This window comes from Cavia porcellus, unplaced genomic scaffold, assembly GCF_034190915.1.
Source record: "Cavia porcellus strain 051 isolate PalLab524CR breed Dunkin Hartley unplaced genomic scaffold, mCavPor4.1 scaffold_29, whole genome shotgun sequence".
Classification (NCBI taxonomy): Eukaryota; Metazoa; Chordata; class Mammalia; order Rodentia; family Caviidae; genus Cavia; species Cavia porcellus.
In genome coordinates this window covers 17,998,650-18,012,488 of record NW_026947512.1, presented here as the reverse complement: position 1 = coordinate 18,012,488, position 13,839 = coordinate 17,998,650, and the positions used below count along the sequence as shown (strand labels likewise).

At 51.3% G+C, this 13,839-nt stretch overlaps 1 protein-coding gene across 1 annotated transcript in view; it reads left to right on the top strand.

Moving 5' to 3' along the window:
• The window catches only part of Mapkapk2 (MAPK activated protein kinase 2), a 41,839-nt gene extending 29,353 nt beyond the window's left edge, over positions 1–12,486 (top strand). Inside the window, exons 2-10 of the mRNA XM_063240091.1 lie at positions 7,474–7,613; positions 7,790–7,854; positions 8,071–8,150; positions 8,573–8,699; positions 9,196–9,271; positions 9,669–9,793; positions 10,077–10,162; positions 10,280–10,360; positions 10,943–12,486. Of these exons, the coding sequence (XP_063096161.1) occupies positions 7,474–7,613; positions 7,790–7,854; positions 8,071–8,150; positions 8,573–8,699; positions 9,196–9,271; positions 9,669–9,793; positions 10,077–10,162; positions 10,280–10,360; positions 10,943–11,086 (924 nt within the window). The 3' untranslated portion in view covers positions 11,087–12,486. The remainder of the gene's footprint in view (positions 1–7,473; positions 7,614–7,789; positions 7,855–8,070; positions 8,151–8,572; positions 8,700–9,195; positions 9,272–9,668; positions 9,794–10,076; positions 10,163–10,279; positions 10,361–10,942) is intronic.
• Positions 12,487–13,839: the final 1,353 nt, after the last annotated feature.

The window sequence follows — 13,839 nt, the reverse complement described above, 5'->3', positions numbered from 1 at the left end:
AAATGTGGGAATGTGTATGCCAACATGAAGAGCAGTGCTTTCATGTATCTTTGTCTTCTTTAAAATTTGTTGGTAAATTTCTGTTTAGAACAACTCTGGCAAAGTTCTATCAGACCCTCAGTGAGCAGTGCAGAACTTTTGAAAGGAGGACATGCTCTTTGATCCCTCAGTAGGATGAGAGGAAAATGAGGTTAGCCAGGTGTCTGCCTGTCGTCTCTCATGTTCCTGAGCTGAGCTGGGGAGCAGCTGCATCTTGCAGGCAGCTGTCTGTAATCTGGGGACGCAAGAGACATCCTCAGCACCATTCCTGTGTATGTGGCAGAACTATTTGTTTCCTTTGCTGCACAGATCACACTGTAGAACTAAAAATTGTTTTGAAACTTATTTCCCATGTCCTTTCTGTGATATGGGATGAGTCCCCCATGGGCATAGGCCTTGTTTGTTCTGTTCTGAGTTATCCTCACACCCCCTCGACCAGTGTGGGCACATGCTGGGCACTCCAGACTTTGCTGAGAGAGCATTCTGTGTAGGTGGGATCAGGTGCCATGTGCCTCCACTGTGACATTCTCTGACTCTAGATCCAAGGATGGGAGCTCTGCATTGACTGACCCGACAGAGGTAGATGGTGTAAGGACCACATCCTGGTCCTATAGCCTTGTGGCTTCTTCATGCCACCCTTGTTGGCTAATATGATGCTATCGGGGCTTAGTTCCCCAGGCTTCTGGCTGAAAGCAGAGCCTCAGAGGTCTTGAGCCAGGCACGATGCCTGTTTCTCACCGGCAAGGCTGTGTCTGGTAGTGAGGGTGGTAGAAGAGGGTGTGAGCTACTTCTGGCTCAAGACTCCACAGAGTGCTCTGTGGCCTGCAGACTGGGAGCAGTGGAGCTATTGGCAGGACCGCTCAAAAGTCCTGGACACTGCCTGTGGTCACAGGCCAGGAGTGGAGGGCACTTGGATTAAAGTTTGGAGAGCTAAGTTTCTTTGTCTTTTAAAAAAGTATCAGACACTAATTATAAAACATCTTGGAAATAAAAATGTAATGAAGTTGAACCATCTGTATTTCTGTCTTCCAGAGATAATTACTATTAATTTATTGAACATTGGTGTCCTTTCTGTTTTGTGGACATCCATGTATGTGGACATCCATGTTTGTGTGTGTGTGTGTACAGCTGTATATATTGTAAAGAAATACACCCAGGGCACTGGGGCTATGTAAAGTTTTGCAGCTTGCTTTTTTGCTTTACTATTAGCTACTTTCTGGTGAATAAATTGAAATTAATTACCGATTAGGATTTGTGCAAGAATAGTGTGCTGCCTCAGACAGACACAGAGATGGTAACTGAGAATCTAATAGATATTTGATAGACAATAGGGGAATTTGTCTCCCCATAAGTACCCTTGAGAAACATTATTTCCATGACTGTAGATGGAATGAACTCAGAGATAAATGGGGCTGAACTGAGACCCAGCCTTCAGTCTTTGTGCTGCAGCTTTAGCTCTCGATTTTTCAAAAAGCAGTGTCTATCACTTGTGGCTGTTAACATCAAGCTTGTTAGCCATTTCTAGTTAAGGAGAATAACTGTTGGGTTTGAGTATACCCTTAAAGCTGCATCTGTGATTTGAAGAGTAGGATGAACTTTTACAAGTGGAATTTCAGTATTAGAGAATTTGGGCCGAAGTCATTGACAACCTTCATTTCTGGCTGTTGGTTTCCTTTCTGACAGCTCTGGGCAGATGTTGTAGTCTCTGCCATCCAAGGGATGCTGGGAATGGAGCTTTAGAGGAGCCCCAAGAGCAGGGTTCACGTTTTAGCCCTGCCGTGGACAACTGGCCAAAGGGCCTTGAGTAAATCCCTTAGTAATGGGTTATCTCCTGTGTGGATCAGGTCAGTCCCTCCCAGGGTAGGTGTGACAGGTCATGGGAGGGGAGCTCTTCCCCCTTTCCCTACTGTCCCCACCCCCACCTTGGCTGCTGCACATGTAAGCACTGTGCTTAGAAGGTTGCTGGCACCTCCCACCTTCACCTTGCAAAGCACCAAGACACCCATCCTCTGTGTGTGCGGCAGAGGTGCCTGTGGCCCAGGGACAGGAGTGGACAGCTTGGCTTGAAGCCTAAGAGAGTGAGTGTGTGACACATAGGGCTTTCCCTCTGACCCAGCTTCCTCCGGGGCATGCAGAAGTCTCATTTGACAACACATACCACGCAGAACACGTGGGGCTCCTGAATCAGGCATTTGCGTCATCCTTGGCATCAAATCAGAATCAGTCTTGGGAAGGGATGTCTTCCTTCTCTTGTTACATCCACCCCCACCTCCAGCTGTCCAGTTTTGGTGGTGTCAGGTGGGAGAGCTCAGGGCTTTGGTGCCAAAGTCTGCTTCCCTCCTCCTCCCTGGACCACAGTACCCTGGTTCCCCCACCACTCAGGGCCTTGAATTATTAATAACACTGAGCGTGATCGGGTTACCAGCTGCCCATCCCAGTAGGACTAGCTGGAGGCAGGGAACAGAGTAGTTATACAAACACTAGTGCAATGCTCACTATGCTGCAAGCTCTATTCTTGGTAATTCATGTAGAGTGTGTGTGTGTGTGTGTCTCGTTTAATACAGCAACCCCATGAGGTGTAACAACATTTATTACTCCATTTAACAGATAGGAAGATGAGACACAGTTTAAAAGATCCCTAATTCACATAAATAGTAAGCAGTAGAGCTTGTGTGGGGTTAATCACGGAGGCTTGGGACTTAGTCCTTCCCCAGCTTGTCCTTGTAGCTGCCTGCAGGTGAGCAGCGCCTCAGGCTGCAGACTTTGTATTTCTTCCCTTTTCTCTGGTACTCAGCTTGGGACCCTGATGGCAGGTCTGGTGGTGGGGGAGATCATGCACAACCGAAATGGAGGGCCCATCATTGTACTCCAGAGAGGCCTGGAACCACCTGTGAACATCTGCATTTCACTGCCAGGAGACCCATCCCCAGTTGCAGACCCCGTGGCCTGGCCCTGTCCCTGTCACACTTGGCGGGTGGCCTTGGCTGTCACACTGTGTTGAGTACACACAACTGACCTTGTCTACAGTGCAAGAGGGTTTCTGATATAAACCGTGTCCGGGCTGAGTCCAGTCTAGTATTGGTGCCAGGGTTAGCACAGGCTCACACATTTCACTGTTGCTCCTGGGCTCTCCTTTCCACGTGACTCCTGGCTGCTGGTGCACCTGCTACCTCTGCTCTGCTGGTGGCTCCTGGCAGTGGACTTTGCTTGCCTTCGTTCTCTCTGGCCTGGGCTTAGCCACCGTCCCTCTCTTCACTTGTCCTGCAGATGAGCACGTTCTTGGTTTCTCTCACCAGGCTTTCTGCCCCACAGTCTGTAGGTGTCTGTGGCACTTTGTGCCCTACTCCTGATGCCATCCAGCCTGCCTGACCAGTGCAAAGCTCTTACTCCATGGTGCTGGTTGGTTTTCAACTATAGTCAAGGATTTCTGATCAACCTGTGCCCAGTGGATATTAATTACCTTTCTTGGGTGGGTGTCTTCTTGGGAAATTGTTACTGTTTCTCAGAATTAAAATCTTTTTTCTTTCTTGAAGAGAGGATCAAGGGAACCTGCTTGTAGCTTCCTGCTCAGACACCTTTGGGGGAGGGCATCTGTGGGACAGTTCAGGTCACAGGAGCAGTAGGACCAAGTGTGCTCATCAGAAGCATAGGAAAAACTCAGCACATCCACCACTGGGCAAGGGAAGGGCTAGGGAATGGAGAGGGAAGGACCAGACAGAAATCACATTTGATCTTGACCTTCAGAAACTCAAGTTGGGGAGAAAGGTATAAATATGCAAAATGGCACTTTTTTTTTGATACCGGGGATCTAACTCACGACTGTACACTTGTAAGGCAGGTGCTTATGCCGCCGAGCTAAATCCCCAGCCCTAAAATGGTACTTCTTTAAAAAGTAGAAAAATATTCTATATGGTGTTTCTCAATCATCTTGAAGAATATTATTTAAGAAAGTGAATCTAGCCTGACAGGTGGAGTAGATTGGCTCCCTGACCCATGTGGAGAATGCAGGACTGGGACTGAGCACGCTGGCATTCCGAAGCTCGGGTTCATTGGTCTATACCAGCCTGCCCCCTCCACAAGGGAAGTGTCTGTAGGAGCCTGCAGTATGATGTAAACTGGGTCTCAGCTTTTTTTTGACCTAGATCTGTGGTCCGACCCTCTCAGGCAGAAAGAGCGTGCTCGAAGGCTGGGCGCCAGGTCTTGCACTTGTCTGGGGCGTCGTGTCCTCACTGTGAGCAGCAGCAGCAAGTGCACTTGTGGTTCCAAGGCCGCAGACAGGAACCTGGCCTGCAGCCTCACAGGTTGCAGTGGTGACCCCACTGGCCCCTGCTCTGTGGCAGTGGTGGTGAGCAGTGTTCCCTAACAGCACACTTTAAAGGCTCATACAAGGCTCTGTGAGGGAGAGGCCAAACTAGGGTCATTGCCTCCACCTTGCAGACAATGCTGGTTTTAGGAGTTCCTGACCTCTCCCAGGATGCAGAGTCCCAAACTGACAAATTCCAGACCAGGGCTCAAGTCCTTTGTGGTGGTAAAATCCACAACCATGCAGTGATAGCCTCGGAGTAAATCTGACAACTTTTAACTTCCTTTCCTGGCCCTGTGTGCCCATAGTGGGTGAAGGAGGCCCCTCCTGCCTGGCTACTCTGGAAGGCAAGCACTCAGTGCTCTTACAACAAACAGATTATCCTATGGGTTATAAACTTTTTTTTAAAAAAAGATTTTACCAAAAACTTAAAAAAATTTTTTTGTTAGTAATGGAGGTTCAACACAGGGCTTTCACACTGAGCAACATCCCCTGCCCATTTTTTTTTTTTTTTTTTTTTAATTTTGAGGTAGAGTCTGGCTAAGTTGCCCCAGCTGGGCTTGAACTTGTGATCCTCCTGCCGGAGTCTCCCAGAGTGCTAAGATTAGAGATGTGCACCACCATGCTTAGCTCACTGAAAAATTCTTATTGGCCTTTTAGGTAGAATTTGCCAGGTAGAATGATGTATCATGTTGCTGGGAGCACACATGACCTCCCATTTGCTGATTGTGTGCCTGTACAAGGCTGCCTGTTCTGCACTTGTCTGCGGTATAAAACCTGCACCACGTTGTGGATGCCAGTGTTTGGGTCCTATTTGATCCCAGTCGTTTATGTTCCTGGATCCCAAACAAAAGTTTACAGTATCTGAGAGTTGATCTTTCTTAACTCTTACTCCTGTACCTTTGGCCTGAGGATTTCTTCTACCTCTTATGCAAGCACCCATGGGAATGGCACTCATTTCTCCTGATGCCGTGCTCCTAGCTCTGAAAGACTCAAGGGCTCTGCATGGAGCTGCCTGAAACCTCCGTGTCCCCATCCTCCCACTAATGTGGAGTGGAGTTTGTATTTAACCCGAAAGAGAGCTGGGCCGTGAGCATTTTCTGTCTCTGCCCTCTGCTATATTTTCGCTTCCCCTCCTTACCAGCCTAAACTTTCAGATGAAGACTCCCGTGTTCAGTCTTGACTTTCAGTACTGTGCATGGCCTGTACTAGGAGCTCAGTAACTGCTTGTCAGGTTGAGTTATGTACACATAAAGTTGGCCAGTGCCTCCTTCTCGTCCTCCTAGAGCATGAGAAAGTAAAATACAATTTTTCCTGCCATGTCCATATGAATGAAGTGGAAAGTGGCACATCTCAGGACTTGTGGCCACAAGATGGCAGTGTGACTCCACAGGGACCTTGCCTCCTGCAACTGTTGGTGTGGGGTGAACGTGACCTATCTAGTGTTGATTCCGCTTGGAAACCCGTTAGGGGAGTTGCTTCTGCAGAGTCACTCCAAGAAGTTTCATCTCTAGCATCCCCTCCTGAGCTGGGTGGTTACGGTGGGAGGGCTTAGAATTTTTAAGGCCCAGATTCCAGCACTGGTTCTGCCTTCTTGTCTCAGAAATGTAGTTGTGGGCGCTACTTCTCTAAGCCCCAGTTTTCTTATCCTGCAAAATGGTAAGTGTTTTACAGTGAGAAGGAGTCCCCCTCATCATGGAATATATCATAAGTGCCTACAGGTTTTATTATTGGGAATTCCTGTTTGCCAGCAGTCTCCATTTCCTCTCTGCTGCGTCACCTGTTTATACCCACCCCGGTGCTGCTCTGTGTCAGTGAATCATTGCCCCATTCTTGCCTTGTTCTCCAGCCTGTCCCATTTGCTCCCCAGCCCTCTGCCCTCTCTCCCTGTCCCCCCCCTCCCCCCAGGCCATGAAATACCTCAAGCAGTTGGAGTTTGATCTGTGTGGGGCTGATCCTGACTCCCGCAGAGGAGGTCTGTGTGGGCCCTGTTGTAATTATTTTGGCACCTTTGCCGGCAGCTTAGTAGACACTATAATACAGATAACAGCTATTGTTATTGATAACATGGCCGACCCTGTGCTAGTTTCTTGGCAGAAATATTTAACACTCAGAGCATCTTTGTGAAGGAGATATTGTTCCTCGTTTTACAAAGGAAAGGTGTATCAAGATGCTTTTGACTCCAAGCATTCAAAATATTGTGCTAAAATAAATTTAAGCAGTTAGAAAAGTTTGTTATACCACAGAGAAGTCATAGGGATTCTTGGTGATGTCAGCAAGAGTCTTCTGCTTGATTCCTCAGTGAATCGGTTTATCCTCTTGGGACTCCCTTAGCAGTGCCGATCGACATGGTCCCAGGCACCACTTGCAGGAGAGATGACATAGTTCCTTGTCCTGCTTTGTAGTGGCCTCTCCATAGATTTTTCTACAAAATTTTTCTGGGTCAGCTGGTTGTTAGGTTTGTTCCTAAGCCAAAGCTAGCCAAAGCACTGTGCTAATGAGCCTGGCTTCACTGGCCACAGTTCAGCCCCTGAGACTGGCGAGGGCCCGGGGGCCTTCCATACTCTGCCCAGCTGGTTAGGGAAGAGGAGGGGGTACAGAGGAGGCCAATGAGTTCTATAACCTGCTTAGGGTGGTAGCTGAATTACGAAGTTTACTTGAGACCCACACCTGACTCACCCAGGGGCCTTGTGTTGTAGTCAGACAACCACAGGTAGAGAAAGGCTTACTGTGAATTTGTGTGTGGTTTTAAGTGATTTTGGAGGTGCCTTTCCTGCTGAGTCTGGGTCCTTCTGTATTACAGTTTTGTTTCTTCCCAGCCTACCTTTCTCCTCTATCCCTTACCCACTGTTCCCTTCTGCTGGTGCCGTCTGTACACTTTAGACCATGAGCTCAGGAAGGACTGATCTCGGCCTCCCTGTGGAGGCCCTGCAGGAGTCATGTGGAAGTTTCTGCAGAGCAGTGAAGTTGCTGCAGAATCTTCAGGATCTAGCCAGGGAAGCTGCCTCGGGCTGGCAGGAGTGGGAGTTTGGGGTGTATCCATGGCAGTGCTGCCACATGGGCTGGGGTGTGAAGCAGTACCATGGAGAGTGCCAGAGTTGCACAGTGCTCAGGAGGGGTTTGCCTTGCAGATGCTACAGGACTGCCCCAAGGCCCGCAGGGAGGTGGAGCTGCACTGGCGGGCGTCCCAGTGTCCTCACATAGTGCGCATCGTGGATGTCTACGAGAACCTGTACGCTGGAAGGAAGTGCCTACTGATTGTCATGGAGTGGTAAGCGGCCTGTTGTGTGTCTGGCTGGCCTATCCCTGCCCTGCTCAGGAGCCCCACCCCTGAGGACACCCCTGCATGGACCCTGAGGTTTGGAATATAAATGCTTGACATCCTTGGGGGGGTGGAGTATGGTGGTGGGCTTTGTATTCTCCCACTTACACTGCAGCTTCTTCCAGTTTGGATGGTGGAGAACTCTTCAGCCGAATCCAGGACCGAGGAGACCAGGCATTCACGGAAAGAGGTAGGGAAGGCCTGCTGTGGAGTGGGCTGTGTGAGTGTGGTGCAGGGTACCTCTGCTTTTCTACTTGCTGTCTACCAGCATGGGTCTAAGCTTGTTTCTGGAGTAGAAGGGTGTGGGGGCTTCAGGCTGCATAGGGTTGGACAAGATGGGGGTTTGCAAACCTAGGAACACAGCTTTGTGACTTTCTTTTACTCCTACTTTCTTTCCTTTCTATAGAAGCATCAGAAATCATGAAGAGCATTGGCGAGGCCATCCAGTATTTGCACTCAATCAACATTGCCCATCGGGATGTCAAGGTACCAGCTGGGCCTGGATACTGGCAGGCCGCAGGGGTGGAGCTGTGGTCACCTGAGAGGGCTTGCCAGGGCTAAGCAGCGTCCTGCGGACAGAACAGGGCAGTGTGCCACTCTCTGCCTGAGAGGCCTGCTTTCTCTGCCCATGGTCAAACCACAAACTGGCAGTGTACCCTCTGGCCACGCCCAGACTGTGGTTCTCCCAGTCGGCACCCCACCATCACACCCTGGGCTTCTCTGCCCTTGTGGTGTTTACCACAGCCCCATGAGTTGGCCTCATCCCTCCAGATGTTCTGTCAGCCCTGGACAGGCAGGACGGGCTATGTGGGTGAGCACTTCTCGCCGTGTACTGTGCAGAGGTGGTTGGGTGGATGGCCACTCTTGGGGTCAGTGGGGTTGTTACTTACCTGTCTCTCTTTCTGTAGCCAGAAAATCTCTTATACACCTCTAAAAGACCCAATGCTATTCTGAAACTCACTGATTTTGGCTTTGCCAAGGAAACCACCAGCCACAACTCTTTGACCACTCCTTGTTACACACCATACTATGTGGGTAAGTCCAGAACTTTTCTTATTCTCCGTGTTGCAGAGCCCAGGGGTCTACAGGTCCAGGGAAGTTGTGTTCTCATGGGCCTTGCTGGTTCTGGCGGGACACACCAAGGAGTTGAGGGAGTCATCTGTTTGAGATTATGGCAGGATTTTGTCTGCCTGCTTAGTCTTCCTGAGAAAAACCATGGTCTCCATCACATTCTCCATAGACTTGGCTGCATTGTCGCAGCTGACAGGCACAGAATTGGTGCCAAAGCGTGTTTATGAGATGAAACAGACAGTGTAGGACTGACAGTAGCAGCTGGGGAAGGTTTTCATCTTAAGATTCTGCCCACAGGGTTCCTCCGGAGGAGGGTCCCTGCTCTGTTCTTCCCACCTTAGCTGCTGTCCATCGTCGCGGGATGCAGGGTTGGGATGGGGAACATTACAGAAAAACTGGGGTAGGTCTCAGTGTTCCCAGCACCAGGACAGTCCCACCCATGGTGACTTTTGGTTTGCAGCTCCAGAAGTGCTGGGCCCAGAGAAGTATGACAAGTCCTGTGACATGTGGTCCTTGGGTGTCATCATGTATATCCTGTGAGTGTACTGGGCAGGGGACCAGGCCAGGCAGGGCTGGGCTGTGCTAGGGCAGGGGCCTGGGGAGGCCCGTGCCTTTCCAAGACAAGAGGAAGAGGCAGCTGCTACCATTCCCCTTTCGGGTGGGGGATTCCCAGGCGATCCCCTGTGTGCCCCTGCTTTCTGTGCTTAGTGAGTTTTGACTGCCAAGCAGTGGGTGGAAACCAATGGGTTAGAAAGTGGTTAAGATTCTTTGTGTGTTAGGTTTCTGGGCCCTGTCCTTGAGTTTATGTTTTGTACCTATATGATGAGCTATAGCCTTTATAAGGTATAGAACTTATTTCTCATTCTATTTCTGATACAGGCCCCCTAAATAACACCTGCCTTGTCCCTCTCTTTCTGCCTCTTCTTGGCACAGGTTGTGTGGGTATCCCCCCTTTTATTCCAACCATGGCCTTGCAATCTCTCCGGGCATGAAGACCCGTATCCGAATGGGCCAGTATGAATTTCCCAACCCAGAGTGGTCAGAAGTATCAGAGGAAGGTAGGAACCCAGCCTTTGGAACAAGAGGAAAACCTTGTGTGCATGCGTGAGTGTGTGACATCTGTCTCATGCGGCTAGGTGGCCCTGCCTGTGTGGAACTTAAGCCAAGGCCTGGGTGAAGGCTGTGGGGGACTACAGAGTGGGGAGCACACGGGTCCTTGAGACCACTGCAGTGTGCCTCAGTGCCAACCCCTCTTGAGCCTGGTGTCCTTTGAAAACTGTGGCAGGGAGCAGAGCAGGGAGTGGCCCCTGAACTGTCCTTGTCACTCTCATCACCTAACAGTGAAAATGCTCATCCGGAACCTGCTGAAAACAGAGCCCACTCAGAGAATGACCATCACGGAGTTCATGAACCACCCCTGGATCATGGTGAGCCCAGTGTGCCAGGCGTGTGGGGAGTGAGGTCTGCAAAGACTGTCTTTTAGGCTGAGCCTTTGCTGGGTCTTTGTGTTTTCTGGCTCTCACTGGAACCCCTTGTTTCCCTAGCAATCCACGAAGGTCCCACAGACCCCACTGCATACCAGCCGGGTCCTGAAGGAAGACAAGGAGCGGTGGGAAGATGTCAAGGTGCGGGTACAGCTGGTGGGAGGGTGGGGGTGTGGCCCTGGCAGGCAGAGTATGGTGGGAGGATGCCAAGGTGGGGTGGCTCGAGCCGTGGAGGGGAGCCATTCTCATGTGTCTCTACCAATAAGAACAGCAACTGGGAGCCACTTCCCTCACCCCAGGGGTAGCCAGAGGTGTCACAACTTCGCTGTGGCTGCTGCCCTTACTCCGCAGGTCTCTAAGGGATATGAAGGGTCCTCTGGTGTAGTCTCCTTGTTTGGTACAGGAGGAAACCAAGGCCCAAAAGGGAGTGACCCATTTAAGTCATACAGCTGGTGACCATCTGGGACCCCCAGGGCTCCTGACTCCTCTAGGGTTCTTTCCCTGCAGGGTCCTGGGAGGGCTCTGTGGGTCCAGCCCTGGGTGACTCTGCTCACCTGCCCAGACGCACTAACTGGCCTGCCCTCTTCTTTCCTCATACCTGCCCTGCGCCTGCGCCCCGCCTGCCTCGCGTTGCCTCTCATACCTCTTCTTCGTGTTTCCCGCCCCTCCTGTCATTCGGCTTGCTTTTGCTTTGTGCCTTCCTTCTGCTGCCTCTGCCCCCAGGAGGAGATGACCAGTGCCTTGGCCACAATGCGCGTCGACTATGAGCAGATCAAGATAAAAAAGATCGAAGATGCATCCAACCCTCTGCTTCTGAAGAGGCGGAAGAAAGCACGGGCCCTGGAGGCTGCAGCCCTTGCCCACTGAGCTGCTGTGCCTCCCGCCCTGGAGGACGAGCAATAACTCTCTACATGAATATATTTTTTAAACGAAGAGACACAGACTGTCCACTTCCGCCTCCTCTCCTCCTCAGCTGCATGGAGCCTGGAGCTGGGTCCATAGCTGAATTCTGCCTTTGGCTCTGGCCGTCCTGGAGCTGGAGGGCCTGGGAGACTGTGGAGAGATGGGAGCAAGGTGCTCTCGAACCTGTGCTCATTTTGCAATATTATCAGTTATTTGACTTGAGTTTTTATGAAATCTTTTATTGTCCTTTACCCTGCCCCCCTTCCTTTCCACCGGACCCCTTTTCTCTGCTACTGCAAAGATCTGGTTGGGATAGAAACAGCTGCAGGGAATGTCCCTGTGTTGTCCCACCTGCCCTGTTTCCCACTCTAGCCCGGAGCCCCAACTTGTTCAGGCATTCTGGGAGCTCAAGGCCTCCTGGATAGGGGTGTCTGGAGCACTTGGCCCTCACCAGTGCATTGGACAGACAGGAGTGAGTGTGTGCATGTGTGCACATGCACGTGCCCAGACTTGTGCCAGGGACAGTGCATTCAATGGGCCTGGACTGGCAGGGCTCCAGAGCCTCTCCCTCCCTGTCCGTACTGAGCCTGCCTAAGTGCCTGGGACACTTGTCCAGATCTGGAGCCAGGCTTGCTAAGACTGCCTGGTAGCTGGGTTCCAGGGGCCGAAAGGAGTGACTGGGCACTGGCACAGCCATCAGGAAGACTGGACCCCTCAGGACCCCTTTCCCCTGTAGTGTAGTGCTGGTCCTTGGTCCTCAGAGGTGCTGAGCTTCTGAAGAGCCTCTGGACTTCTCCTTACCATGATCACCCATGCTTGATGATTTCCTTGAGGTGTTAGCCATTTCTCAGTGGGCGCCTCTTAGCTCACGCAGATGAGCCTGGGCTGCTCAGGCTGTGATGCTTTGGCATTTGTGCTTCTCTCCCGGCTCAGGGCAGCAGCCAGCTCTTCCTTGTGGGTGAAGGCAGGACCATTCTTTGTGACCCTTCCTTCCATCTTCATTGCGTGGCCTAGTGGATGGGGGCAGTCTTCGCACCAAAGATGTCCCGACTCTGCCCCTGTCCATTAGTCATTTTACTGTTCCCCAGCTCAGCCTGTGAGGAAAGGGGGCTCCCCGAGTATTGAGGAGCAGTGTGGGAGAGTCCTCTGTGTTATGTTCCCACATTTGCCCTCCCTTCTGGGAGGAAGGGGGTGGCACCTCAGGGTTGGTGGTGAAGAGGCATCTCGGTCCTTGGCCTGAGAACAGGGCCCTGGGTGCCTGCAGCACCTGCCTTGTCTGTGATGGTGTGTCCAGCACTCAGACTGTTGTAAACTGTTTTGTATGAGCAAAATTGTCTTTACTAAAACAGATTTAATAGTTGAAAGTTTTTCTTTCTCTTTCTTTCTTGAGGTTCAGGCCCTTGATCCTGTGTACTTCCTGCTCATGGAGAGAGACTGTGTGTGCTGGGGAAGAGAGAGTCAGTGCTCTGGGAGGTGCAAGGAGGCCTTTATGTTGGGGATGTGTCTGCTGTAGGGGAATGAGTGCTGCTCCCTTTCAAATGACAAGCAAGACCTGGGGACCTCTCTCTTTGCCAAATACTGACTGAATCCAAGCCCCTTTTTGGCCCGTTACTCCTGGGTATCCACTGCCAGGTGCTGGCACTGTCAGCCTGGCAGACTACCTTTGTGGGGTCCTCGGAGAAGGGTGTGATACTGAATTTGGTTCAGTCCAGGGAGACATCAGGGGGAGAAGGTTGGTGTAGTACCAGGGATCTCCAGGAGGGGGCGGTAGGGGCCCAGCAGAACCAAAGAGACCCCCCCCCCCCCTTAGGAACCAGAAGAGGCTTTAGGTTTCCCTGGACCTTCTCACCTATGGGTGGGAACTGAGGCTCTGGGTTGGTGTGAACTGAATTGCAGTACAGCCTAGAGCAAGAGCTGGTCCACCAACCCCATCACTGCCCCTCCCTGTCAGGTAAGGAGAACAGATCTCCTGGTTGGGTTCAGCTTGGGGCTGGACTAGGCTAGCTACTCATATACCCTGTGTGACATGCAGAGTTAGCCTGGAGAAAGACAAGCGAGGTGGCTGTTTGTCCCTGTTCTTGGGCAAGGAGACACACTTGGTGGTCACAGATGGGTTGGTTAGGAAGCAGCAGGATGGGATTGGGATCATCCAGATGGTCCTGGATAATCCTCTCCATGTAGTCCCTGCCCATAATGCCATCTGTAGACTCCTTTGCCACGTAAGGTGACAGCTACAAGCCCAGGAACTAGAGGTAGGCACAGCTGGTGTTGCTCAGCTGCCTTGTCCTTGGGCCCAATGTTGCACCCAGTATCTTGTTTCCTTGTTGGGGTTGGCCCAGCTCAGGAGGCTTTTGTGGCCAGTGAGACTCCAGCCTGGGCTTGACTTTTTGCACAGATGGCTGGGGTAGGGTTGTACTTCACTCTTCTCCACGCCCCAGTCTTCCATGCTGGCATAGCCCCAGGAGCTCCCATCTCTAACTTGAGCAGCTCCTGCTGAACTCTTAAATCAGGTGACACAGTAGCTCGTTCCTAGAAGAGGCAGGCACTAGCTTTCATGAGGTGGGCTTGGGGCCAGACTGGGTGAGTGAGTATTCAGATACCTGAGTGCTGTTAGATAGGAAGAGGGTAGCAGTCAGTCTGCAGTTGTCTGTGAGGAAACTCTGGCTCTGAAAAGTAGAAATTTGCCCAGGGTCTCACAACCTGGGGTGAATCCCTGC